Below are 27,593 nucleotides of genomic sequence, written 5' to 3'. Positions count from 1 at the left end.
CCACGATATGTCTGGCTCTGCTGTGTGCTATGCGTAGGTTGGGGAGCTCTTTAACCGGGAAGTATAAACAAGTGCAAGCTTTTTGTGGTTCTCAGATAGGCACCTGTTACAGCAGCATCTGCTGATGGGTATCTGCCGAATAAGCTTCGCGATTTCTGGCACATTACGATTCAGAAACACGCGTAGTTGCGCTTAATAAATTTATTGACCTAGAAACAAGTCGATACCTCGTTCGTTCGCCAATAACGGCGAATAAATTAACAATCTAACAATCGTAACGCTGCCTCTGGGACGGAAACGTCTTGGTCAGAGAATCTTCGTCGCAACAACAGACCTCTGCATATACTATATAGAACCCCATGTGGTAACTTAAAAAAAAACGTTCTGACCACGCGCGAAACAAGCAACGAACACGTCATGGCCAGATTGTCGCTCATCCCCAGACCAATAACAAGCGCAGTCCTTCAACAGCAGTAACAACGAAAGCAACAACAGCTGTAACAGCGCCATAGCGTGAATAACGAGCTAACAGGCTGGGACTCGAGGTCCGATATGTGAATTCTCTACCGCTGTCAGGTTTCCCCCGTTCGTCCATTTTCAGACAGCAGGAGTGGGCAGACTTGGCAGCGTAAACCAGCTCAGCTGAATATCGCTGCCAAAGGCAATCTACCCCATCAAGTCATTCAAACGTCCCCTGCGCAACATCCACAACAGGCATCAGGCTCCGACCGACATTCGGACAGACATCACACATCTTCAGACATTGGTTCAAAGTCACTGGTACCGGTCCTAACCGAACCTTCAAACCACCCTATTGTGACTTCATACATCCATATGCATATCCAGCTCATATGACATCACATGGTCATATCGCAAGACGTCACCTCAGAATTGCGACGGCATATATCCAGACCGAAGATCACATGTTCAGACTGTGGCGTCACAAGTACAGACCGAATAACGTCATATCCAAGCCGTGATGTCATATGGCTAGATCGTATGACGTCACCAGTCGTACCATAACGTCACCAGTCTATCGCTCGCCCTCACACACTCTTCGCCTCGCGGCGGCCCCTCTGAGTCCGCGGCACCGCGCCGGCCTCCTAGCTGGCCGGGCAGCGCTGTAGGACCACCTGACACGCCCTGCGGCGCAGCTGGCGGCTGTGCGGCAGCTCCTCCCGCTGCAGCTGCTCCAGGCGCTCCAGCAGCTTCGCCAGCTGCGGTTGCGACCGCCACTTGCCAGCGGCAGCCGGCCACCTGGAGGTAAACAGATGAGGCGAGGGTCAGGTGTCTGTTTTTGCGAACGGTGATAGAAGGACGTAAAACGGGCGTCGAGGGTAAGCAATATTGATGACTACTACTGTGGCAATTTGATAACAATCGTCATGAGGTGCTGTCAGCAGCTGTGATTCCGTTGCACTTATCTGATAAGATCACATTCGCTGATAAGCTGTAACACAAAATGGGGAGCCGACCCGTCTACTACACTGCTCAGTGCCCCGACCCGTCGCACAGGCCGGCGGAGAACGCCCTGGAAGTCAGGCGCGAGAGTGGGTGGTCCAGCTAAATCGGCAAATACACAAAATGTGTGGTCAAGAAAGGGCAGTTTCTACACGACAATATTAGACACTCGCTTTTTCAGTCCAGAGAATCGATGTTATTGGGGTTAATTGTTAGATAGCAACACAAGGCCTACGCCTCGCACCTTTACCTAGCCTGCGCGGAACCACTTATTATCACGAGACCTCATCTCATACATAATCCGCATTCCATGCGCACCTCCGCGGCATTTCCATTCCATCATACGTGCACCACCGGGCCAGCCGCAGCGACCGCCCCGGTCCGCCGGTCCCCGACCGCTCCGCCGCGTCTCGGGGTCGGTCGGACCAGTTCCCAGCGGCTGGACGACCTCCGGTCCCGGCTCCGGAGTCGGCCGGACCGGAGCCGGTCCAGTCCGAGAACTCGGTCACACCCGGCCGGAGCGGTGACACAGCCAGTCGGGGACCCGGTCCGACTCGGTCAGAAGGAACTGACGGTACACGGAGAGACGGAGCGGAACTAGGGCTGGGTCTACATAGACGGATCTGATTCTACACTGCAGGAACGGGGAGAGGTGGAGGGGAGGTCAGCCCGAGCGTAACTGGGGCTGTGTCTAGACGGATCTGATTCTGCACTGCAGGGACAAGGAGAGGTAGACCGGTACTCTGGCGTAAAGTGAGCGGGACGAGGCTTATCTGCGATCCAAACATAAGCCACCACAATCCACTGTAGCAGCGGATTGAAGAGTAGGACGAGTGCGGCTGAGTTGAAAGCACTTGGACGACCACAATGGGCTTTGTAAATCAGTGTTTCCGTTTCCCCTTGCCGACTCCAGCCGCTGCCAGTCGCCACAACAGCAGGTCAGCTCGCCTAAACCTGCTATCTTCCCCCGCCCGCGGTGGTGTGTTGCACACACTGGGCTATTTCATCTCCCCCTCCCTCCTCCCCGGCGCCTCAGCGCGAGTCGTCATCTCCCCTCCCCAACCCTCCCGTCCCCCTGTTCCCCGCCGGTCGCGTGTTGCACACACTGGCACCGGCCGGTGGACTTTCGCGGCGGGCCGGACGGTCGTCGGGCGAACCCCGGTGGAAAGTGGATTGACCGGCTGACGTCACGCCCCCCCCCGCCGAGAGGGGGTGGTCAGTCGAGCGGCAATGCGTGATCAGCTGGGCTTGGTCAGGTCAGATTGGAGGCACCCAGATCGGCCGGATAGGATGGGAAAGGCGCGGGCTATCGGAGGCGTGATCGGAAGATGGTCTGTCGAACGCCAGGAAATGGGGCAGAATGAGATTATCTGGGGTCAAAGGGAGTCAATCAGTGTTAATAGTTATATCTGGAGAAATTCGTCAGACAGCAAATGAAGATGTTTATTTGTTTGAAACTGTTTCTTCCTTACATTCGCCTGATGTGACACAGGTCAGGTGCATCTCTTTCACCGGCGTACCTATTGATAGCACCAATAAAAAAGCGATGTCTCTTATAAGTAGGCCTTGGAAGGTAAATGGACTCATTTTCAAACATATATCCAACCAAATCAATTACCAGACGTTTTGTACCTAATTGATGTCTTGACAACTTTCGAATGTTGTTGTGGTGCTGTGGGGCAGTTCACCACATATCAGTGACTGGATTTTACGTTAATCAGAAATGGAAAATATCAACCTGGTGCGTGTTCCAAAAATTCAATCAGTTCGATCCAAACGGCCCCAAGTAAAAGAATTAATTAAAAGAGCGGGTTGTTATATTTTAAGTTCCAAAACGAAGGCAAAAACCGAAACAACGAATCATGCAGTGGAGTGACCAAAAGACGAGAACGGAATCAAAGTTTGCCAAGAATGCCCTGCTAATCTAAAGTTCTAAATCCCGGACAGAACGGGCCTAATGGAGCCAGACGTGACGCGTCTGCTCGGGTCAAGAGCTCGGCCTAGAATGTCGGGGGAGCGGAGCGCGCGGCCCGACGCAGCGGGCTGGGCCCCAGACATGCGCAGAAACACTCGGACACCACGTGGCTGCCGATCGGAGCGCGGATTGGTCACTGGCCGACGCACTGCGGCAGCGCAGGCCGCAGGCACGCGGTCGCATCGTGATGGGACAAAGTTCACGAACAGACACGTCCTGGGCCGCCCCCCCCCCCAGCGCCGGGGCGGGGTAGCGACGTCACAAGTCGGCGCGCGAATCGGTCTGCGCCGGGAACTCCCGTGCCGGCCGGCGACACACGTGGTTACCACAGTACTCACCGCCTCAGCGCGGAGCGCATACACGATAAGCCAAAACAATCACTTTTCACATCACTCGGTGCGCGACGTGATAGACACTTCACTGCGCGACGCAATAATCACTACACGGTACGGCGCAACGCAATTGTCACTGCACGGTCCTCCGCGACGCAAGAATCACTACACCGCGCGACGCAGTTATCACTTCACTGTCGGCGCCACGCGATCAGGATCGTCCTCGAACGCACGTACGCGGGCGCACTCAAAAGTATCGGAAGTCCGGTTGCGGCCGGAAGTGCACGCGGCGGCCGCTGCGGGTGTGCACCGGCGCAGCCGCGAACGGCTTGTCGTCCTCGTCCAGCGATGCGGAAGACGTCACTCCAGGTCTTGAAGTCCTCTTGCTGGACGGTCTTGTAGTCGTCGGCGTCGGTGTCGGCTCGTCGGGCGCCCCAGTAGCGAGGGGCCCGAGCGAGGTCGACGGTGACGGCTGCTGCTCCGGAGCCGTAGGCTCGGTACTGTTCGGACCAAGCGTGTCCTCAGGTGGCGGCATGTGTGCCGGTTTGAGTCTGTCGACGCTTACAGTGTCGTGGGCGCCAGTCGGCAGCTCCAACGTGAACACTTTAGGGCTGCGTCTGATGACTCGCATGGGGCCGCGGTACGGGGACTCCAGAGAGTGCCGCACGCGGTCAACGCGTACCCACACGTGTGTGCATGTCATGAGATCGGGTGGCACGTGCGCCGGTGGTGTGCGGGCGTGGTTCGACCCCTGTGAGAGTGTGACGAAATCGATTTCTGACATACGCTTTGCCAGTTCTTGGACGTACTTTGTCCCGACGGGGACCTTCTCGACGGCGCAGCGGGGAAACAGCACCTGCGCGCCTGTGACGGCAGTGAATGCCGAAAAACCTGACTCTGCTGGCATAGCTCTTATACCTAGCAAAACGACGGGTAGCGCGCGCAGCCACTCTTGCCTGCGCGCCCGGATGGCGGCTTTGAGCGTTCGGTGGACCCGTTCCACCATTCCATTGCACGTCGGATGATAAGCAGTGGTTCGGAGGCGATGGAAACCTATCATTGAAGACAAGTGCGCAAACAGTTCCGCTTCAAATTGGGAACCACGGTCTGTGACAACATACAGCGGAACTCCGAATCGGGACACCCAAGTGTCGAGGAAAGCAGAGGCTACACTTTCCGCGGTGATCGAGACCAACGGCACGGCCTCGACCCAACGCGTGGCGCGATCGATGCATGTCAACAAATAACGAAATGGCGCGGTGAAGGGGTGCCCGTGGGGTACTGACGGGGGCAGCGGCCCGACTATGTCTATATGTACAGTTTCGAACCGCTGTGAGGGCACATCGAATCGACCGGGCGGAGAACGAGTGTGCCTGTGCACCTTGGCTTCCTGGCATGCTTCACACTCCTTCACCCATCGCGCAATGTCACGGCGCATATCATGCCAGAAATAGCGAGAGCTAATGAGACGGGTGGTGCCTTTCCTACCCGGGTGTGACAGGCCGTGGAAACGATCAAACACGGCGCGCCTGCATGCCTCTGGTACGTACGGGCGTGGATGTGATCCAGTGTTTTCACACAGGACTGTGATGTCGCCAGACAGTGTTACTGGCTCCAATCGGGAGGTGTCCTGCGGGTTTGAGCGCGATCCTGGACCTGATTCGGAATCCTGGTGCTCTGAATCGGCATTGTCGGCGTCTCTCTCCTTTTCCTGCTTCTGAGCCGCCGCGATAAAATGGAGGTCACATGCATCGAGGGACACTGCATTTACCGGGCGACTGAGACAGTCCGCCACCACGTTGTCACTGCCACGAATGTCCGAGACCTCCGTGATGTATTCCGTGACGACACACCAGTGGCGCTGTTGGCGGTCAGACTTAGCCGTGTGCGGGCTGTGAAAAGCGCGCACGAGTGGCTTGTGGTCCGTTCGCAGGGTAACGTGGCGGCCTTCGATCATGTCACGAAAGTGGAGTGCGGCCAGATAAGCCGCGAGTAGCTCTCTGTCATACGCGGCGTACTTCTGTTGGGCCTGACTGAGCTTCCGTGAGAAGAAGCCAATGGGAACGGGTACTCCGTCCACAATCTGATGGAGCGCGGCACCCACCGCGACTTGTGATGCGTCAGTAACGAGCTCGTACTGCTCGCAGTGTGGCACTGGGTGTGGCAGAGTGCAGGCGCCAGCCAGAGCTGCTTTACTGTCACTGAACGCCTGAGTCTGTTCCTCTGTCCACGTCAGTTCTTTGCTTTTTGGGTTGAGTCGAATCAGTTCGGTCAGGTGGAACGTGACATCGGCGAATCGCGGAATCATACGCCGGTAGAAGCCGATGAGTCCCAGATAGCGACGCAGTGACTCTGAGTCATGCGGTAGAGGGAGGTCCAGAATCTCCTTCACTCTGGCCTTGGGAGGTGTGACACCTGTGCTGGTGACGTCATGACCGAGGAAAATGAGTGACTCCTTCATGAACTCGCATTTCTCCAGTGAGATGCGAAGCTTGTGCTCAGCCAGCTTGCTGAACACGAGGCGCAAATCTTTCTCCATGCTGCTCCTGGTTCTCGGAAAATACCAGGATATCGTCAAGATAGACGAATACGCACGGCACGTCTCGGAAGATGCCGTCCATGACCCTCTGGAATGTGGCACCTGCGTTGCGGAGCCCCATTGGTATGAAGGCGTATTCGTACAAGCCGAAGGGCGTGGTGACGGCCGTCTTCTCTGAGTCAGCGGGGTTCATAGGCACCTGGTGATATGCACGGAGCAGATCAATTTTGCTGAACCACTGAGCGTTGTGGAGTTTGGTTGAGAGGCTCTGAATGTGCGGCAGTGGGTAGCGGTCCGGTTTGGTTACGGCGTTGAGCGCGCGGTAATCACCGGTGACACGCCACTCACCAGGGGTACTCTTCGGAACCATGTGGATGGGTGAGGCCCACGGGGACCTAGACGGACGAATCACTCCTGTTTTGAGCAGCACATCGAGTGCTTGCTTTGCTGCGGTTAGTTTGTCGGGCGGCAGCTTGCGTGGGCTGGCGAACGTGGGTGGAGCGCTGCCGGTGTCGATGAAGTGAGTGGTTTTGATTGGCGAGTCTGTGTACTCCGGCTGGTTAGGGCTGAGAACAGCGGGGTGATCCTCTAGGATGGGCCGCACTGCCTCAGGCACCTGAGCGAGATCATTTATCACCAAATGAACAGACTCCCCGGTCGTCGGCACACCGGGAGCAGAGAGCAGAGTGGTGGAGTCGCGGAGAACTTGGGAACCACAATCGACAACCAACGAGTTGTGAGCGAGAAAATCGTTACCGAGTAGTGGCTCTGTCACTTCAGCCACTACAAATGTCCATGTGTAACTGCGTCTGAGTGTGGGGAGGACAATATCCAAAGTGGCCTCGCCATGCACGCGCAGTGGCTGCCCGCTGGCAGTCGTGATCGAAACAGCAAATGGGTGAATTAGAGTTCCATTCACATAGGAGGGTGGAACCAGGGATACACCAGCGCCAGTATCCACAATGAATTTCAGGGGCTGATCATTCACCTTGGCTGTTACCCTAAGGAGCGGCAGGCCGAGGGCTGCGTTTACGGCCTGCTCCTCTCGTTTCCCGACTCTGAGGCTGCGCGGGAGGGAGATGCAGCTCGTGAGGACGGCTGCATGGTCAGATCAGCAGCTTTGTCGGGCCAGTGACACCATGGCTTGCAAGTGCGTGCTCGGCTGCCGAAAAACAGGTGAGCACGGCATACTTTCGGCTTCTGGTCAGGGTGGAACGGCGTGAGACCGAGAGACGCCCTTGAATCACGAGCATCACGAGCAGGGGAGTGTGTGGCGGCTCGGCTCTGTGGCTGAGTGGCCCTGTGGTACCTTGGGTGCTGCTGAGCCACAAGGAACGCCTGTGAGTCAGACTGTGGGTCCTGATCCTGACAGTGAACCATGTTAGCAGCTGAGTTTTGCACAAGAGGCATCAGTTCGTCCGCGAGTTTGCCCAACTGCGACAATGAGAGCTCGCGCTGAGAAGCCAGGGCCGTAGCAATGCCTGTGGGTAGCGACTGGATAAATTTGTGCCGAACGAGATCGTCTCCGACACCAACCTTGTCGGCCACCTCTCTGAGCTCGCTTAGAAAGAGTGAGGGTCGGCCCGTCAGACGCGTTTTGCTGATCAGTTTCTCAAACATCTCTGGCTTTGTCTTTTCGTACATGTCAGTGACGGCTGTCTGTAGCTCAGAGAAATTTTTGTTGCTCAAGACAGCACGCGGAATGTGCGAGATGGTTTCCGGAGGCAGGGCAGAGAGAACGTGGTAGAATTTGGTCTGCGAGTTGGTGATTTTGGCAATGTTAAATTGGGCGTCCATAATAGCAAACCAGCCGTCAACCGCGGTGTCCATAAAAACCGGCGGCTTGATTGACACATGATGGACCGGCTCAGCATGAGCGGGTTCCATCGTGCCCTCGTTCGTCATGATCGTTAAAGTATAGCCGGTGTTTGCAATGCACTGAACAATTAAAATTTAAAACACCACCGAGTGCAAAATCCGAAAGAGCCAATGGAACGCCGAAATAAAATCACCGAGAAGATAAATGCCTAACTAATCACACGGCGGAGAGATGGCACATAAACCATCATGGAAAAGTGGCGCAGAAGCCACTGTGGAGCGACGGAATAGCAATCCATGTCGGGGAATAATATAAAATAATTGATTCGGGAATGAGCGGAGGCGACAACCCGGAAGTATGGAAAAATCGAACAAGAATCACGTCGGGGTCACCAATATGTGGTGCTGTGGGGCAGTTCACCACATATCAGTGACTGGATTTTACGTTAATCAGAAATGGAAAATATCAACCTGGTGCGTGTTCCAAAAATTCAATCAGTTCGATCCAAACGGCCCCAAGTAAAAGAATTAATTAAAAGAGCGGGTTGTTATATTTTAAGTTCCAAAACGAAGGCAAAAACCGAAACAACGAATCATGCAGTGGAGTGACCAAAAGACGAGAACGGAATCAAAGTTTGCCAAGAATGCCCTGCTAATCTAAAGTTCTAAATCCCGGACAGAACGGGCCTAATGGAGCCAGACGTGACGCGTCTGCTCGGGTCAAGAGCTCGGCCTAGAATGTCGGGGGAGCGGAGCGCGCGGCCCGACGCAGCGGGCTGGGCCCCAGACATGCGCAGAAACACTCGGACACCACGTGGCTGCCGATCGGAGCGCGGATTGGTCACTGGCCGACGCACTGCGGCAGCGCAGGCCGCAGGCACGCGGTCGCATCGTGATGGGACAAAGTTCACGAACAGACACGTCCTGGGCCGCCCCCCCCCCCCAGCGCCGGGGCGGGGTAGCGACGTCACAAGTCGGCGCGCGAATCGGTCTGCGCCGGGAACTCCCGTGCCGGCCGGCGACACACGTGGTTACCACATTGTCTCCAGCTTCGATTCGGCAAGCCTGATACAGTTGTGGCATATCGTACATAAATTCTAACCCATTGTCGAATGCGTTGAATTGTCGAATTAAGTCAGAATGCGTGCAAACTACTCATGCGAAGCAAAACAGCTCATTTCTTACGATGGCACGCTTTTATGAGAAGGCTGACGCACCAGTTACCACAAATGGACTTCCGGAGTCCCGCAGTGACGCATTTAGAAACCGGTGAGCGGCCAGAGGTCGTTTCGATTCGAGATTTTCGAAGAAGATATGTCGATTTCGAAAGACGACGTTTTTTGGCATCTCAAGCTAACGAATTGAGAACAATTTGATGAGATCACAAGTTGGCAACATTTTTTCATCATGGGTGTGGATTAGTTTTTACCTATGTAAGTGAGAGGACCGCCACAACCGTCTTCCGTTCGGCATGTCACAATACCAACCATTACCTAGCGGTGGAAACCGATGAAATCCGACAGGGTTCAGTCACATTCGAAAGGGTCGGTCGGCGGCTCTCAAGCGCTGCAGCTCCAATAGACTGTTTTACGAGCTCTCAGAGTGAATGCATGTGGTTGGGACTGTCAGAAGCCATTCTACTACCATCACTTCGGACAAGCTTTCATCTGCGAAACCGCGCAATTATGCACATATGTACGACGCCAGCTTACAACAGAGAAACATTTCGCGTTGCGTTTTCATGGGATAAGTAGCCAAAGCGCGAAATTGAATGTGGATTTTAGCATGTTGAGAGAACGTTGAGCGCTGGGAAAAGTGCGCAACTCACCGGCGACTAGCGCTAAGAGTGAGAGGAAGTTGCCAGTGAGAGTCCCGCGTCGGTTCGTGACCGCCGCTCGATATATGGGCGATCGTGATGGCTCCGTGTGAGTGAGGCTCAGGAGAAATTGGGAGCGAGCCATGTCGTTATTCTCAGACTTAGCACCGTCAGCAACCAGCACAGGCTCTCCAGTGGGCACGTTAGGGCTTTCCCCACTTCGTTAGCATTTCGGTAGCACAGACCGACTTCTAACTCGGACTGCCAACGAATGGATGAAACGTACATACTATTGCACATTTATGATCTCTGTTCTGATCTGATAAAAACAAGCATCTAGCCAAAACAATCGCGTTTGCTCCCCTGGCCCTCTCTGCTACCCACGAAGCAGCCCATGCTCACCAGCGCATCAGAAATGTTCATAAGAATCTCAAGGACTGATCAATCTCCACCCCACTAATACATAGTGCGAGGAGCAGGCGTTTAACTGTTGCAGTGTTACTGCGACCTTTACCCCTCGGCTCGCATTGAGGTGCAGGCCGACCATTCCCCGCACACTGACCTTTCCTCGACCCACTGGTCCAGGGTTCCTGCGTCCATCGCCTTGAGGGCCAGACAGGGCACCCGCAGGTCACACGGGTCACCGGCCTCGTCGACGGAGGGTGAGTCCAGCGAGCGACGCCTCCGGCCCAGGAACGCTGCCGAAACAGAACCACAGTGTCAGTCTAAGATAGAAAAATCAATGAGTGAAAGACGCAGTAAAGCCCATGAAGTGTCAGAGACTGAGCACCCATATGTGAGAGGTGACGCAGAGTGGAAGACACACAAACACATTTACGGTCACAAACACACATACACATGCGAATGGACGGCCGACAGGAGAGTCATAGACAGGTCAATCGGTGGCATGGGAGTGAATTAAGAGCTCTTGGACTTAATCAAGCTCCATTCAGAAGCGTTGTGTTGCTCCTCACTGCGCTCCATGGAACTGAGATCGTTTGAACACCGTGGTGCTGCCTTTCTATGTAATGTTGCAGTCTCCGGTTATGTTCTTGTTTATAGATGCAGTCACCAGCTCTCGGCATTGCCGTACGGGGCCGAGCAGCGAATACTTATTCGGTGTGTGACGAAAGATGCGACCGTGAGTCAGAAGCTAGCATTACACACTGCTCGGTGATCGAAAAATGCCTATCATAAAACGTGCAATACGTAGTTCCGCATTCATTTCATTCACTGAATGAATGAAATACAACCAGCCATGTACTGTTTACTGCTCAGTGCTCAACGCCCCTGTAACGCCGTCTTCAGGTGAGTTAGCCACCTCATGGAGACCCGTGACAGACCAGTCCGCAGAGTCACGCAGAACGTAACGGTGTGTGACGAGAAACGTTACGCAGACGCCACGGTTCTGACCAGCTGGGGCAGACGCGCGTCCCCGTCACGGCGCAGCGCTCACGCGTAGTTGTCGCTTGTGACGGGAGCGTTTTACTTACGCTTACGAGACGGGATCAGGTCGATTGTCGAACGTCCCATGACAGACTGAGCTATGTACGGCCAGCTAACTACGTTCATAAAGACATCATAATTTCATAGCTCCTACTGGTAGTAGCACTATCTGCGTGAGAAAACAGACTGTTCGAAATCAGGTCTACCAAGAATGTGTCCACCCACGGATCATTGATATGATAGGCATTACGGTGCCACATGTCGCTAGATCAATGCTATTGATTGACCACAAGTCGCAGCGGCTCTGACAAGAATGGCCATTGCATCGGTGACCACTGACCAATCATTATTACGGATCATTATCCATTAACAGCCTCATTACTGTCCATCGAACATAGTCATTACTGTTAAAACTCCCGTCAACGACAAATTAGTGATTCACGTTATATGCCGTGAACCACGAATACCCAGTGCCTATAGATCTACCTGTGATTGCTGAATACCGACTACATCCCATCACAACCAGGCAAATGCACGCCGCATGCCATGAGTGAGACGACCCACTGGCCGCCAAGCCTCTGTTGTATGCTGCGCTGGAGGTGCAGCGGTTACACTGTCCCCTATTTCTGTGTGCACTGTGCAGTACAGCGAATGTGTGCGTCACTGTGCACCTCTGTGTGCACGTGTAGATATGCACAACAGGAGCGGCCGAGCAGGAGAGAGCTACTGTGAGTTAGGAGCGAACGATAGAAGCCTCGCCCGCACCGAGCGACCGGTGGCTGACTGGTTTGGTATGGGTCGCATTGACTGTCGATTTCTATTTCCGGATCAACCCGTTGCTGCAGGGACGTATGACGTTGCGAAATCTGAGACATCGCGGAATATGCGAGCTGTCACGGATGTTTACAATGCGACGTAAGTCATAGAAACGCACACAAACTGAACATAAGCGCAACTGCGTTTTTGCGAGTTGACACTTGACATGTCTATTGTCTGGTACTGGTACTGGGAGAAATCAGTGAAATGCTCGTGAGGCACATTAGCTGTTAGTGTAGCGTGCATCACAGCGGGAGAAAACATCGCTGAGTATGCAAATGAGCAGTAATTGGAGAGGTGTAGCAGCAGTAAGTCCAGATGCAGCCGATGAAAATGTAATTAAAGCTGCAATTAACCTCAAACACCCACATGCTAATCAGATCCGATTCTGCCCGCTTCGGTAACTCTCGCTATTCGCCATTAACAGGGCTCATTCTGCTAGAAAATTAGAATAGCGCGGGTCAAAAGTCCTACAGATTACGCTGCTATCACAATACCTCCGGGGAAAATGAACATCATTTCTCTTCTCATCCGCATCGGCATACTGCGGCCGGTTTGCTTGTAATTGGCGCCTGAATGATGCAAGCGCCCGACCTCTGGACACCGTCTGAACCTTTCCGGTTCCCGCTCGGACGGTGTCGCGCGGACGGCGGGCGGGTGAGCCGGTGACCCACATTGCAGCACACGCGGGCAGCTGGCACACAGGCACGCGGGGCTTACACTCACCACGGCACGCTTATGGGAAGGCCGAGTCATCCAGTGTAAGGCAGCCAAGACAGAAAGCCTCGTGAGTCGTTAGTGAGCTAAGACCCGTAACAAATGTAACCTGCCCAGTGCCCGGGTAAAATGCCCAGTGAGTAGGTGAAAAGGATTTACATTATCGGAGATGGTCGTTTCCACGTGGTAACAATTTCAATTGAAAACAGAAGTCCCAATGCAGTTGCAAAATATTTCAGCGTTCTAAACTTATCGATACCAGTAATTGTTTAATAAATTCGAGCACTGGAATCCGTCTGGACAGCACAGGGAAATAGACAGCATGATTTGATTTATTTCATTTTTGATGATAAAACAACACCGGAAAAGTCATAGGTTGAAGTATCGCGTGGCTATATTGCATAATGTGCATGTTTCAAGACCATTATCGGATAGGAATTAGGCAAAGAAAAAGGTCACGTGATATCAGTGTGAGCAGTTAGCGTGTGCTCGGCTGACGTGAGACGCGAATGATGATAGTCGGTGCAGAGTGAAACTGGGGAAACTGGAACTGGCCTCCTCGATCGCGCCTGTTCACCCTAGAAGGGTTGGCACGGCTACTTTACACACAATGGTCTGTGTGGGTGAGCCTGGGATGAGCGAAGAAAGCAAACGTGACGTTCTATTTGGATTAAGAGAAATTGACAGAAACCACGATCATATTCTGGAAAACTAAATTTTCACCTATGACATTGCAAAACCATGCTAATGTGTACCTAAGCAAACAATTTGGTAAGTCTCACTAAAAGTCAACGGCTTTTCAATTAGCATCCCTTTTACGTCCTAAGTCTTAACAACTTGAGCTATAAAACAAAAACTATATAATTTGCATCACAACAACTAAAAATGATATCTACGATTTGGTAGATATAATTTCATATCCTCAGTGTAAACATAAAAAGACGTATCTCACGAGTTTAAGATCATCCGATAGATATCCACCAGCGCCGCTCCGCTGCACCTCATTAAACCCCAGTCGGCGGCAGGAATTTATCTTGCACCAGAGCAATGTGAAGAACATTCTGTTACATTCATGCAATATTCATCAAATTCCACGCACTAGCGCAACTATGGGAAGGACGCTTTCATATCCTCATGGTAATGCGACATCAGATGACCGCTCCTAGAAGAGCGGCACACTTCAAACTTAGCGTGCTCATGCATCTTGTCACAAACTTAGTCACCGTTTGCAAGATGCAAATTCGTCAGCGTTGCAAATGCAGAAAAGAGCTCATGTCAGGTAGGCGCATCATGTGCGAGAGAAAGCGACATCCGGCTTTATCCCTTCACGAGTGAGATAATCCCACAACCAGCCTCCTTTACCGCAGCAAATCCGGTCTTACGAGACAGCCGGAAAAGGGATTACTCACCAAAAATCCTCGACAGTCCTCCGAACACCTTGCGAGTGGCGTTTGCGTTACGATCTAGCGCACGGATCATGGGGAAGTAGAGATTTGGCACCAGCCAGCGGTGTCGAAATATGGCCCTGGCCTCGTGCACAGTCACCAGTAGCACCACAGCGGCAAGAAGGTGCCTCGCTGGCCGCGCTGACCGCGCCCGCATGGCTCCGTGTCAGCGCGCCGACCGGCCGCGGAAGACTCCCGCCGCCGCCGCCTCCGCCCCGCCGCCGTGCCAGCGCGCGCGTCACGGTGTAACGGCGCAGTCACGCGCCACCACAGCCACAGGCGCGCCACCGACTGCCGCGGAAGACGTCAGGAGTTTCCTAAGGGAAGTGAAGTAGCGACACAGAGACAGTGCCCGTGGGGGTGGTGGCGGAAGCGATGGAGTTGCCTTTTTCCATGGCTGGCCAGAAAGAGAGAGGCAAAGCACACCGGCCATCCGGGAAGTCCAACACCCATTCATCCTTCCGGCTTGGCGTGTGCCTGAGCAAATACGGCATTGTGCTGGCTCATCGGGCCTTGTTGGTGCTTCGGCAGCCGCTGTGAATCTGAGGCTCCGGCGACAAAACAATGCCGAAACTCGCGCAGAAATCTCTACAAACTCGTGAATATCTGAGGAATCGCAACAGAGGTTTCGCTAAGTCACGAGTTAACTTTCACCAATCCCTTTTTCGAAAAATGGATGAGATTTAAGATATGGAAGTATACCGACTGAACTGAAAATGGTCATCGGTCGATCGACTTTACCTACCCCAACACATGAACACGACAGTAATAACATCAGTAAGTACCAACAAGCCTACACTGGATTTTGATATTCCGACAGAGTCCTACATATAGGATTTTGATATACCGACAGGTAGACGTTTAGTATCTCATGAGATCAGCGTGAAAGCCAGGGTGTTGAGCAGATGCAGACACAGACACAGTCTTTCCATGTCACACTGCAGAGCGATATTTAACAAACACCGGAATAATGCATGAATGCAATGCACGGCGCCCGTCAGTTGGACGGACACCAAATAAGATGCACATGCTAAACGATAACTCAGGAGGACAATGTCCGCACCGACGCATGCATACAGCGGAATGCGGTAGCACACGCCCATCGCTACGCAGCATGACGAGGCGAAACTGACCGGCGAATAAATTGACATTGTTTAGAGAGTTTCTTTGGCTCAGAGCCATCGATTACAATCATGCGTCACCTACTTGACCTATGCCGATGCATGTTCTGCAGAATCAGCCAGGGCTTTAGTGGCTTTCAAGCCGCATTCGAATGTAATAAAAACATAAAAGGGTATCCCAGTTTCCATTTTATATAACTGACTTCCGGTGAATGGTTGAGGAGCTGAATACGAGCATCCGAGGACCGAGGCCCAGAACACTACGATCATTATAAGTTAGGGCCCGAAACATGAAAAACGTGTACCTACTCAAAGAGTACATAAATTTTATTGTCAAGCCAATACCTTCTCAAAGAGCTGCACGCTCGCTTATTCAGCAACACGTAAAATTGTATTTAAAGATGCCGAGATATACTCGGCATAACCTCTTAGGTACGTAAAGATACTCATAACCCTAATTTGAGACCAATTTTTTCAAAGTGCATCCCTCAATGCAAGATCATAGGTCCGATATCATTCTGAAAAAAACGCTCGTAGTAAAGCAAATCATTTGCTATCATTTCTCCAAAGCTGTTTCACTTTCGGGTACATCAACGTGAAAGAAATGTTGGCGTTTCGTTGGGCCCAGGGCATGTTTACAGCCTTTGGAACACAGCCTGTCGCTCACCAAATAATGACACAGGGGCGGATTTAGAGAGCCGAGAGCAACCCAGCACTTCAGAATTTGGCACGGGCCAAGGGGTCAATACTCAATGCTTCGCGATAAATACTTTGCGATGCAATAACAGTACTGGCTACTCACTTTTCCAGCCTCCTCTGACATTTTTGCAGAACTCGTACACGCGCACAATGACGGTGAGCAGGGGATGGGTGACGAACTCAGACCACGTGTCGGGCGGCTGGTACACCTGAGCGTCCCCCAGCACCGCCAACAGCACGGTCAGCAGGGCGGCCACCGTCAGCAGCCGGCCCACCCGCATCGTGCCCAGACGGGTAGTCAGCCGGCCGGGGTCCCCAGCGGCCGGCTGTCAGAGCGCATCGGTACTGGGAGACCGATCAACTGACTCAGACACTGCAGTGACACCCCCGGTGTCGCATGGGGCGACCAATGGCAGGACGGTCTGCCAGGGGGGGAGGGCTGACTGCTGACCCACTCACTGGTCTCCCGGCACAGCTCATTGCATATGCTCATTGCATATATGTTAATTGTTAACGCTCGCTGGCCGAGGGAAGGGGGGAGACGGGTGCCGCCCCCATGCGTTTTTCGCGATAACTCAGTACACGCTAACGATAGAGAGCTGTTGCATAGCTGCCCTTTGCATCAAGCCGGATCTTGTGACACCAACTGCATTTTCAGGTCAGGTCAGGTCACTGACCTATGACGTCATACGTGAACCTCTGCATGGTCCTCGGATGTCGCAACTTCTCAACGCCCTCAGCGCCAGAGGAACTTTCACAGGGAGACGAAACTTACAGGACGTAGTATCCTTCAGAGGTCTCACAACTTGTGCAGTTCAGATTTTTCCTTAAGGTCACACGAGGTCAGGTCGATCACGTGACCTCAGGTCATTATAGGTAGGGGAGAGTGGGGCAAAGCGGCCACCCTAACGTTTGTAAAGATGCCGTTGCCGACGCTTGATTTTTAAACTTGGAAAGATTCTTTCTATACCAATGTGATCCCTATTAAAGGAAAAGGGCCACCTTCGTGAAATATGAAGATATCGTTGTTTTTAATTTTGACATTATTATTTTTCATTTTCTTTTTAAAACTGGTGCCAGAAGTGCACAATTCGCGAAAAAGTATTTAAAACTATTTAACATATTGGTACTATGTTGATACTCTCTACGGCACCTACTGTATGATGGCATAGCGATGACGTCACACTCAAGCCAATCAGCGTTCAGAAGACAGACTCGTCGGATTGTGTCAGATAAGCTGATTGGTTAAAGCCGATCTGGTTGGAGCTGATTGGTAAAAAACCAAAGCCTCGCCGCGGGTGGCTGTATTGTCGGATAAGAACGCATTCCTGGGATAAGGACGCATTCCTGGCATATTTTCTTTTAAAATTGCCGATAACTACGAATGGAGGCCGAAATCGGCCGTAAGGAGGTAGACAGATATGTTTTCGGACACGGGCTACAAGATGGCTATCTCAGTTTCAATCCCCATGTTAAAGGTGGCCCTTTTCCTTTAAATTGTCTTTTATTCCAACTGCGTTTCATTTCCAAAGGCGTTCACATATGGGAGATATTGACAAAATTTTAAACCTATAGCATATTGGCCACTTTGCCCCATCCCTGAGGCAAAGCGGCCACTGGCGACTTCTCAAGTCCCGATATGAGAAACAGAATAGTTGCCTCATGCATGACTAGGGTATTTGATGGTGACAAGGTTTAAGGGAAGATGGATGTTTACTTTGTTATCTTCCCACCTATTGCTAAACAAAGAAAGAATTTTCTTGGAAAAACATTTAATTGCATAATTTGGTAACTCATGTAACCGAAAAGTGGCCAAGATGAATGCATGACGACACATTTGAATATAAATAATGTTTTTATCCAGATGGAAACAACTTATGGCCAATTGGGGGCTGGCCACTTTGCCCCGGCCGCTTTGCCCCGCGCTACCGTCCGAGACAAAAATATTCCAGCTCAGCTATTAGTGGGGTAAAAAGCATTAAAATTGGTAGAAGGCATGTACGATAACCACGCAATGCATGGACAAAAACGCTTATAAAAATTCCAAACGGTTATGGAATAAAATAACATTTAAAAATTGTAAACATAATTGGTAACCTCGCAAGAAATGGTTTTCCGTGTTTCACAGAACAATGGCGATGGGCCTGAAACCCCGGTCTGGCTCATTCGAACGACCGCAAAGAGAAGTATAATTGGAAATCATAAATTGGAACTGACGCCAGCTGTGGAGGGCTAAAACGATGGATGGCCGCTTTGCCCCGGGTGGCCGCTTTGCCCCACTCTCCCCTAAGTCAATGGGGAAATATGGAAACTGTTATTTTGGCGCCGGAAATGATCTAAAACTTTGTAAAGCACATATAACCGTGATTTCATGCACTCCTTGCAAGGTTCGATGCTTCACTTTTGCATTGTTGACCTTGCGTGACGTCATATATGACGTCACTATGGGTCATAACAGTTTTTCGTCAATACCCCCATAACAAATTGAGCTACGAAAGTCGCGAAATCCACCAATGGACTGGGGAAGACCTGCCGAATCGAATTATATGCAATATGACCTCCGACCAATTTTATGATCTGGGGCTCTGACTTGACCTTGACCCGAGGTCAGCACCTTAACCCGGCAGTTGCTGGGGTATTTCGCCACCCACCGTTTGCTGGGGGGGGGGGCGTTAAACGCCCCCAGCCGATAACTCGAGAACCAATAGGCGCAGCGAAACGCACGAGGCGGCAAACGAAAGAGCGCGACGAGACGCTTCAGATGAGTACTTTAAAGTTGAATTTTGAGGTCACAGGTCGGGTCAAGGTCAGGTCAAACACCCGAAATCGGGCTTTCAGTAGCATGGACTTCAGGACTTCGCAATGGGCGCCTCTCGCCATAAACTCTGTCAAAACGGTGCACAAACCATCTTATAAGGCCTACAAGAGTGTCAGCTCCATGTAGGGGTCAGTCAAGCATAGGTCAGGGTCAAGGTCAGGTCAACCGGGTAGGCACATATCCCCGAAAATCAAAACTGATATTCGCAGCCTGTGACACATGTTTTATAGGTAATTTGGGGCGTAGAACACGATGGTGACAATCATTTTATCATATGTGTACGTGTTTGGCTCAAAAATTTCAATTTAATAAATTCATGTATCATGGTCGTGAAGTAGTCACGAAAAATTGCCAAGATTCAGTTCAAGATTATGCAAAATGCGGAACGGTAATCAATAGTCGAAGATAGCCATTTGATTGATCATGGTATTGGCAGTCTAATGGCGTTTACGGCATGTCTGTATGTTTATTCTGTGATTTAATATGATTTTTTGAACATATGCCGTTTTTGGTCGAAAACTCAGAAATCATGACATCACTAAAACCTCGATATCTCAAAAAGTTTCCGACCGATTTTTTTAAAACTTTGTCACAATAAACTTCAATCAATTCCCTACAGGTACCCAAAATTTGGCGCGCCTGCGGCGCGCCGTTTTTATGCTATGGCCCGGCGAAAAAAGTGGGGGCGTTTAACGCCCCCCCAGCAACTCGCGGGTTAAGTTGACCTCACCCGAACTACCATACGACGCGCCTGAGCTAGATGAACGCAATGATGTCGAAATTGCGGGTCTGGGGCCATTTTTGTGAAGCTATTAACCGTGCCCTTGGCCACTTGACCTGACCTCAGAGGTCACCGGTTGACCTAAAACCTTAAAGTTGGGTACGAATCGTTGCGTCTCGTTACGGCACACGCGCTCGTTTTTTCTTCTAGGCTCTAACTCCATTACGGGCGAAACTGAGAGTGGGTCGTACCAGCCCCTACGCCCTCAGTATGTAGAAAACCAATTGGTGCGGCAAGTGTCTGAACGAAGGCCCGCACTGCCTTTAAAACAATTATTTCCACTGTCGGATCCAGAAAGGCGGTCGAAAGCGAAAAATATACGCGATGCGAAATCAGTGCAGCATAACCTATACCTAACCAAGTCTCGCAGCACTTGGCGTCGCGGCTTTCCTTAGTCCTTACACACGCATAAAACTGAAGGCGTGGGGGGTAGCCCCTTCCCATCCTGAGCGATCTGAGATCTCGTTAAGGAATTTTTTTTATCTCGTGACCGTATGGCGCCCTCCTTGGTTGGAGGTGGAGCGTCCTAGCCCTTGCACCCCCTTGCGATTTTCTAAATACGCCGCTGGGCATGAGCGGAATAAGAAGGTCGAGACTCGAGAGCAATCTCAGCACCGCAGTGTTTGGACAGGGACCAGTGGGCCAGTGCTTCGCGAAAATCACTATGTGATGTGAAAACAAGCTACTCACTTTTCCAGCCTCCTTTGACATTTTTGCAGAACTCGTACACGCGCACAATGACGGTGAGCAGCGGGTGGTAGATGAACTCTGCCAGCCAGTCGGGCGGCTGGTACACCTGAGCGTCCCCCAGCTCCGCCAGCAGCACGGTCAGCAGGACGGCCACCGTCAGCAGCCGGCCCACCCGCATCGTGCCCAGATGAGTAGTCAGCCGGCCGGCAGCGCGCATCGGTGCTGGGAGTCGGCTGAACTGACTCACAAATGTCACCTCACTGCACTGAGACAACCTCGCCTGGCACAATATCCGACCATGCACAGAGTCGTTCACGGCACTCAACTCTGTTGAACCACAGCACCTGAGCCCACCGTCCACTCCGCCTACCGAGGAGAATCCGACACCTACCGACGGCCCCGGCGACACGCGAGACTCGGAAGCTCACGCACGGGTCACCGCTCCCCTATCAACACGCCGGTGCCCGGTCCAAAGACGACTGGCGCGACTGCCGGCCCGTGGCTAGGCAGCCACTATGCCACACAAAAACTGACTGTTGAGTGTCGGCTTTTTGCGAGGGTGGCCGCCCCGGAGCCGCGGATAGATTATGGGGGCGTGGCGCGCCTGTGTCGCGCGCGGCGGACCGCCAGTGTCGCGCGAGCGGCGACCAATGGCAGGACGGTCTGCCACGGGGGAGGGAGGCGGGGGCGGGGGCGGCTGACCCACTCCCCGACCTCCCGGCACAGCTCATTGCATATAGGGCGAACGCCTATGTAAAGTACCGGCATGAAGGCACGCACCTCCTTTAAAACTGTTATTTTAATAAATAACATATATTTGAGTGAATAAAGTCGCAGATATTTTGCAACATGTTCCTTTTGAATGCCTGCAAATGTTATTTTAATTTCAGGAGTGCTAGCTAACTTCAACTCGAATCTTTCGATGGGTTGCAGCAGAGTTTTGATAGAAATGATAAAGAAGCATCTCCTTTTCTCTTTACTGCAGCATCACTCAGCTCCGCTGACGGACAGAGCTCCCAGAGCAGCGGCTCTTTGGGCGTGCAATAGACTGCATATTGCATAAAAAGCGCCAAGAAGATAGAAGTCCGACTGCAGAAATAACGGCAACCACAAAAGAAAAAGCACGGCCTATTATTCAGATGGATGGCTGCAATGCTTTAAATGTCTCGACTCTCGAGACACCGACGAAGAAGTACGGTGTAAAAGCTCACCTTTGTAGGAGCGGGCGATGCCCTGCAGCAGCTCCGTGGAACGCATGATTAGCGTGATGATGGGCACGTACATGAACTCAAAGTAGGGGTCGGGCCGGAGCAGCGGCAGCCAGCTCTCCACCTGACCGTCACAGCACGTGGCCAGCACGGCCACCACGGCCAGCGTGGGCAGCGCGAGACATCGGGACGGCACCATGGTCAGAGGCACTACTGGTCTGTCACCTCAGGAAGGATGGCTGGCTCACGGAGGAGGCTGGACCAGCAGAGTCCGTACAGCCGCCACACACCACCGACCGTCCTAGAGGACAGAGCTCGACTGGCGACAGACCCTTCTCGCTCCGTTTGTCTTCACATCGACCCATTTGTGCCCAAAGACTGGTAAGTCCCGTTCAAAGTCCATTGTTGTAATACACGCGCATCGTGCAAGAGCATTTTACTTGTGATGACATTTCCCGGAGATCTTCTTCCCAAACCGTGTCATATCAGGTGGTTGAACCTGTTTATTCTCTTCAGCAAGTGGCCGGATAACACCCTACACTCCTGAATGCTAATGTCACGGACTCACGATGCCATGACATTGCGACAACGCTGTAACATGCGGGCATGCGAATGATGACCTATTTTGAACTATACAAGGCTTTCAGCTTTTGCGTTGCCTTTCATTGGATAAAAAGTAGAACCAATGGGTCCCAAGCCGAAGCGTCTCTGGAGCCGAAGTGTTCCGACGCAAAGGGCTGTCAACAATGTAACACTCAATATGTAATAATGCTACACGTATGGAGATAGTTATTCAAAGAGGAAAAAGTCACAGTTCGCCGAGATAGAATTGAGTCTATAATTATGTTAGCCTGAGTGTGAAGACGTCGGTCAGAAAGCGTGCGTCACATGTTATGGTAGAGAGATCAAAACAGCTGCAATGTGTTCAGCTCAGCAATACGGATCGATTGATATGCTACATGACTTTCCTGGTCAGGTCATTACTCTGACTTAGTCAAATCTTCAAATTGACCTCTTTGAGGTCAAATCAATGTTCAAAGGACGCGAATCGACGAGAGGAATAACATTGCGGCAATATAAGTGTCATACACTGATAAAGTGGCTAACATTTACATAATATTGCAAAAAAAACTGTACAGGCAGACACGTCTATTTTGCGGTGTTCGCCCTCTTTGGACCAAACTTGCTGATCTGAGGTCAAATCTGAGAGCAAAATAGCAAGAGCTTTGGAAGATCTATCCAAAAGCGCTTTTCCCCAACGCTGCAGCTCTTTGGGTTCACGAGTTATGCATCGGGTCATGAAAATCAAATTTTTGCTTTTCACGTAGATCAGTACACTTTTCATTGTAGATTAGTTTGCTTTGTATTCTAGAAAAACGGTAAATTTTCATGGAAATAACCCTCGCCCGTATAGGAGAGGGATTGAACGGATCCCCCCTCGATTTTTCGCGAATAACTTGCGTAAAAAGCTGCCGATCGCGACAAAACTTTCAGTACCCTCGAGTTGATCAATTGTACACCTACTCTGAAAATTTCATGACCCTGACCCAAATAACCTTTGACCTGTGACCTACTTTTCGAGACCATGTTTGGCCGGAATCGCGATTCGGCGTACGTCGGCTCGCATTAGCCGCGCTTTTGCAGTCTTTTCGTGCGTTCAAACGTTCAAACATGTGATATCATGTTGCCCCATGCATTAGGGTAGGTGTCAAGGTCACCTGAAGGTCAGGTCAGGTCATTGACCTTTGATGACCTCGGTTCATTTTTCGAGTTTTACATGTTTCTAGGCCTATGTAGTTAGGATTTTAAATGACCTTTTCCTCGATAATTAACTGGAAATTCAATAAAAAGTAAATATTATATTGTTTGGCAAATTTTCGAACAACAGTTCATTCTCAAGCCACATGAAACAATTGTTTCATGTGGCTTGAGAATGAACTGTTGTTTGAAAATTTGCCAAACAATATAATATTTACTTTTTATTGAATTTCCAATTGATTATCGAGGAAAAGGTCATTTAAAATCCTAACTACATATATCAAGATGTTCCTCGCTAGAGCACTGCATACTATTTCTTCATGTTTCTAGGCCAGTTTTTGGAGCTGAATTCGAAGTTAACAGCCATATGAACATTTACGAAGTAGTTTTGGTGCCTTCGTAACATGTTACGAAGCTGTCAGAGACGGTTGAAACCTACTACGAATACCCGGCAGGACCCCTACTGGATGATCTGACCTGACCTGACCCGACCTGGCCTAAATGCATTAAAACATCATCTGTGATCAAAACTAACATGACATTCGTGATCAGCACCCCGAAAAACCCCATAGAAGCCACACTTTACGACGTTCTAACAGGTCCCGATTTTCCCGAGTTTTGGGTCATTGACCTGACCTGGAAGGTCAACCAATGACCTAGGACCTTAAAATTGGGTATCATCGGCTTCCTCTCGTCACGGGCAACACGCTCGTTTTTCCGCGAAGCTCTAGCTCGATCCGGGGCGAAACGGCAAGTGGGGGGGGGGGGGTAACGGACCCCACCCCTACCCCACCCTTATACGTTCTCGGCTGGAAAAGCACCAATACGGGCGAGGGTTAAGGTGCTGCGGGGGCGGGCATTTGCTCCAAATGCACCCCTTCCCCTGGATCCGTCAGTGGTCACAGCCACTGAATGTATAATTTAATCAGCACAAGACAAATGTGCAGAAGCTCGATCGTAATTTACGTATCAATCGTTATCCAACAAAAAGCATGCCACACAGTGCAGGACACATGCGCCCTGGTACTTCCCGACAGCTCTGGAAGATCCCCGCCGGGAGCGACTCACCCTTGTAGGAGCCAGCGATGCCCTGCAGCAGCTCCGTGGAGCGCATGATTAGCGTGATGATGGGCACGTACATGAACTCAAAGTAGGGGTCGGGCCGGAGCAGCGGCAGCCAGCTCTCCACCTGACCGTCACAGCACGCGGCCAGCATGACCAGCACGAACAGCGCGGGCAGCGCGAGACAGCGGGACGGCACCATGGTCAGAGTCACTACTGGTCTGTCACCTCAGGAAGGATGGCTGGTCGACAGAGGAGGCTGGACCAGCAGAGTCTACAGCCGCCGCCGACCACCGACCGTCCTAGAGGACAGAGCTCGACTGGCGACAGACCCTTCTCGCTCCGTTTGTCTTCACATCGACCCATTTGTGCCCAAAGACTGGTTAGTCCCGTTCGCGCGGTGCACTGTTGTGCAAGAGAGGCGAGCTGCATACATCATTTGGCGTGTAGGCAGGAAGCTCCCGGATGGGCATTTTTGCCGCTGGTGCCGTACCCCGCAAAGCCGGCAGTCAGTAATGATCCATCCACGACATCCGGCTGAGACATCTCCGGCGTGATGAAACGGACACGATTTGCGAGGGGATAATGTTGCCTCACACCGGCGGATGGTATTAGGACTGAAGCCAGCTACTAATCCGGACGTGGAGAAAAATGACCGCTTTGGCAACTGACAGAGCTCCGAGAATGAGACCGGCGCCATGATGGGGATGGGGCGATGCTACGCCATCCCCATACGGGTTTTCTGTAATATTAAAAATCGTGTTGACACCTCAAAACCATGAAGTCATGAAGGTCATGAAAGGCTACCAGCAGCCTTTGGCATTAACTTGATAGACGTGCTAGAGCGATGAAAGCACCTTGAACAATTTAAGTCCAATGATATACGGATTGACTGATGTACAGTATACCCCATGGTATTTTCCGGTTATGGTGATGACTGACCCTCGGTCAAATTTTCGAGAAAAAAAAAACTTTAAAGTAAAAGCATAGTTCAATCATGCAAGAAAAACACAATGCCGTTGAAACCAATATACAAACTCTGTGCCGAAAGTTATTGACGAAAACCGTGTTCAAAGAAAACATCAGTCTGGACGGTTTTTGCTCTCTGTAAGCTAAGCGCTATCTTAGATAAAATCGCAAACTGCGACCCGCAAGTAGCAACCCCCCCCCCCCTCTTCCCCATACGGTTAACCGCGAACGTTACTGCGCTGCCGTTTCCGGATACGTTATAGGTAACACATCTTTTCGGTGCAGCTCACTAGCAGATCGAAGGGGGCATTAGGGGCAAATTAATTTACTACAATTGGGACATGCGCTCCTCCTGCAGCGCCCCAAACTGACAAGATTTTGAAGCGTTCCTCGAGAGAGAACAGGAAAAAACAATTTTGTACCGGGTAGCTCAAGGTCAGATCACCAAGTTTTCATAACGGTGGTCGGTGGGGTCAGGTCGATTTTCAGAAATCTTCATTGTAAGTAAATAGAAGAAAATGACCTGCACCTCTTTTGGACAAGTCGTACTGAACAATTGCAAACACCGTGAAGTGCCCGTCTTGAGTACCCAATGACTCGGGAAGTTGTACCCATGGCCCCAGTAGTTGTACCCTGGCGGTCGTCTTAGGTCATATAAGGTCACCATCAGTTTTTGAAAATAAGTTCAGGCATATAAGAGCGATAATAACACCTTGAATGTGTTCATCCACAGACTTTCTCCATATATTTTATAGACAAGTCTGTGGTTCATCTAAACGCTACTCATCGTCAGATATGCAAGATGACCTTTTCATGATCTTGGCCTTATAGGTCTATTTTAAAAGTCGACTTTTCGGTCAAATTATGATTCATTTGACGCGTCTCCACGAGACAAACACGATGCCGATGAAATAAATATGGTACAAGCTTTGTGTCAAAGCTATTGCATAAACATGGGTTTAACAAAAGTCAATTTTGAAGATTTTTGCCCTCTATAGGCTAAAGTGACCGTTGACCTTGGTAACATCTGAGGACACCACAGCGAAATAACTTTGCAAGAGCTATCGAATGCGTTGTTCTGCATATATTCGTTCCCGATTTATACGCCAGTTTTTTTTAATGTCCAAATAGGCAAACTTTGGCATTCAGTGACCTGACCTTTGATCTAACCTAAGCATTGGCTTAAGTATTTTATTCATCATTTTCGACGCTCTTTCAAACGCCTGCCGCGTGGCCCTTGAGTCACTAATTCAGAACAGAATGCTCGGAACTAAGAATAGCCCTACTGACTCAGAACACCCATCCGTCGTTTCTAAATGCTTCGCTAAATTGTAACCCACTGTAGTTATAGATCGGCAGTAAAGCAATCGTATCGGTGCTGCCAGACCAAGGGCATGCAGTATGCGTATGAAATTCCAGAGCTCAAGCCATTTCCCCATGCACAACGACGAAGCCATACTACAAACGGGTGAAGCTATGCACAAAACAGAGAGAAAAATAAAGAATGTACCTACAGCTAAGGACAGAACACGGAGACGGGGATGGAGCTGTGACTTACTTATGGCGCCGCCGGAGACGTTCTGGATCACCTCTGTGGCCCGCATGAACACGGTGATGATGGGGTAGTACATGAAGTCAAAGTACGGGTCCGGCCGCAGGAAGGGCAGCCAGCTCTCCACCTGGGCGTGACACGGGCCGGCCAGCAGCAGCACGAGCGCACAGGCGCACACGGTCAGCCTCATCTTCTGATAGGAACTCAGAGCGAGACGAGAGGAGCACCCTTCAGCTGAGAGGAAGCGGCACTGACAGAGGCGCGAGCTCTGGCGCCGCCACACGTCGGTCTTGCGATCTCTCAGCAGCTGCCTGACAGGTTTGGCCCGTTCTGCAGCTCAGTCGAGAAAGCAGACAGAGGAAGTGAACATAATCCCTTTTCGGCCTGTCGGATGTGATTTATTAGAATGGCGTTATGATTGTTCGAGAGTGTCTGAAGGAGAGCTAAGTGGTCGCTCAGAGCCCGAGTGTCCTTCCCTGATCGGACTGGTTGGAGATGAGCCGCACCTTGTCGGCAGGCGAAGAAAGGGTGATCCGCCACAGTAAGACTTTCATCTTCAATAATCCCGAA

General features: G+C 51.3%; 1 protein-coding gene across 6 annotated transcripts; it reads right to left on the bottom strand.

Moving 5' to 3' along the window:
* Positions 1-186: 186 nt before the first annotated feature.
* On the bottom strand, positions 187-27,278 carry LOC122371029. Of its 6 annotated transcripts, none has more exons than XM_043347072.1 (3): positions 27,030-27,278; positions 10,504-10,639; positions 187-1,257 (listed from the first exon to the last, which is right to left on the bottom strand). In XM_043347072.1, exons 1-3 carry the CDS (start codon positions 27,211-27,213, stop codon positions 1,104-1,106), a joined length of 474 nt encoding a protein of 157 aa, XP_043203007.1. In that variant the 5' UTR covers positions 27,214-27,278; the 3' UTR covers positions 187-1,103. The 6 variants fall into 6 exon arrangements, with proteins under 6 accessions (XP_043203007.1, XP_043203005.1, XP_043203004.1 ...); XM_043347070.1 differs by lacking the exon at positions 27,030-27,278 and adding an exon at positions 24,509-24,824; XM_043347069.1 differs by lacking the exon at positions 27,030-27,278 and adding an exon at positions 21,686-22,057.
* Between the last annotated feature and the right edge of the window lie 315 nt (positions 27,279-27,593).

Source organism: Amphibalanus amphitrite, unplaced genomic scaffold (assembly GCF_019059575.1).
Source record: "Amphibalanus amphitrite isolate SeventyFive unplaced genomic scaffold, NRLGWU_Aamphi_draft 001196F_arrow, whole genome shotgun sequence".
Taxonomy (NCBI): Eukaryota; Metazoa; Arthropoda; class Thecostraca; order Balanomorpha; family Balanidae; genus Amphibalanus; species Amphibalanus amphitrite.
This window is presented reverse-complemented; position numbering and strand designations above follow the sequence as displayed.

Bases quoted from the DNA above. Each gene is read 5' to 3' on its own strand.
- LOC122371029 (XM_043347073.1), bottom strand. From the start codon at position 20,691: ATGCGCGCTGCCGGCCGGCTGACTACTCATCTGGGCACGATGCGGGTG. The intron at 10,640-20,474 runs GTGAGTAGCTTG...CTGTTTCGGCAG, and splicing joins TGTCAAAGGAGGCTGGAAAA to CGTTCCTGGGCCGGAGGCGT. The intron at 1,258-10,503 runs GTCAGTGTGCGG...GTTTACCTCCAG, and splicing joins GACCAGTGGGTCGAGGAAAG to GTGGCCGGCTGCCGCTGGCA.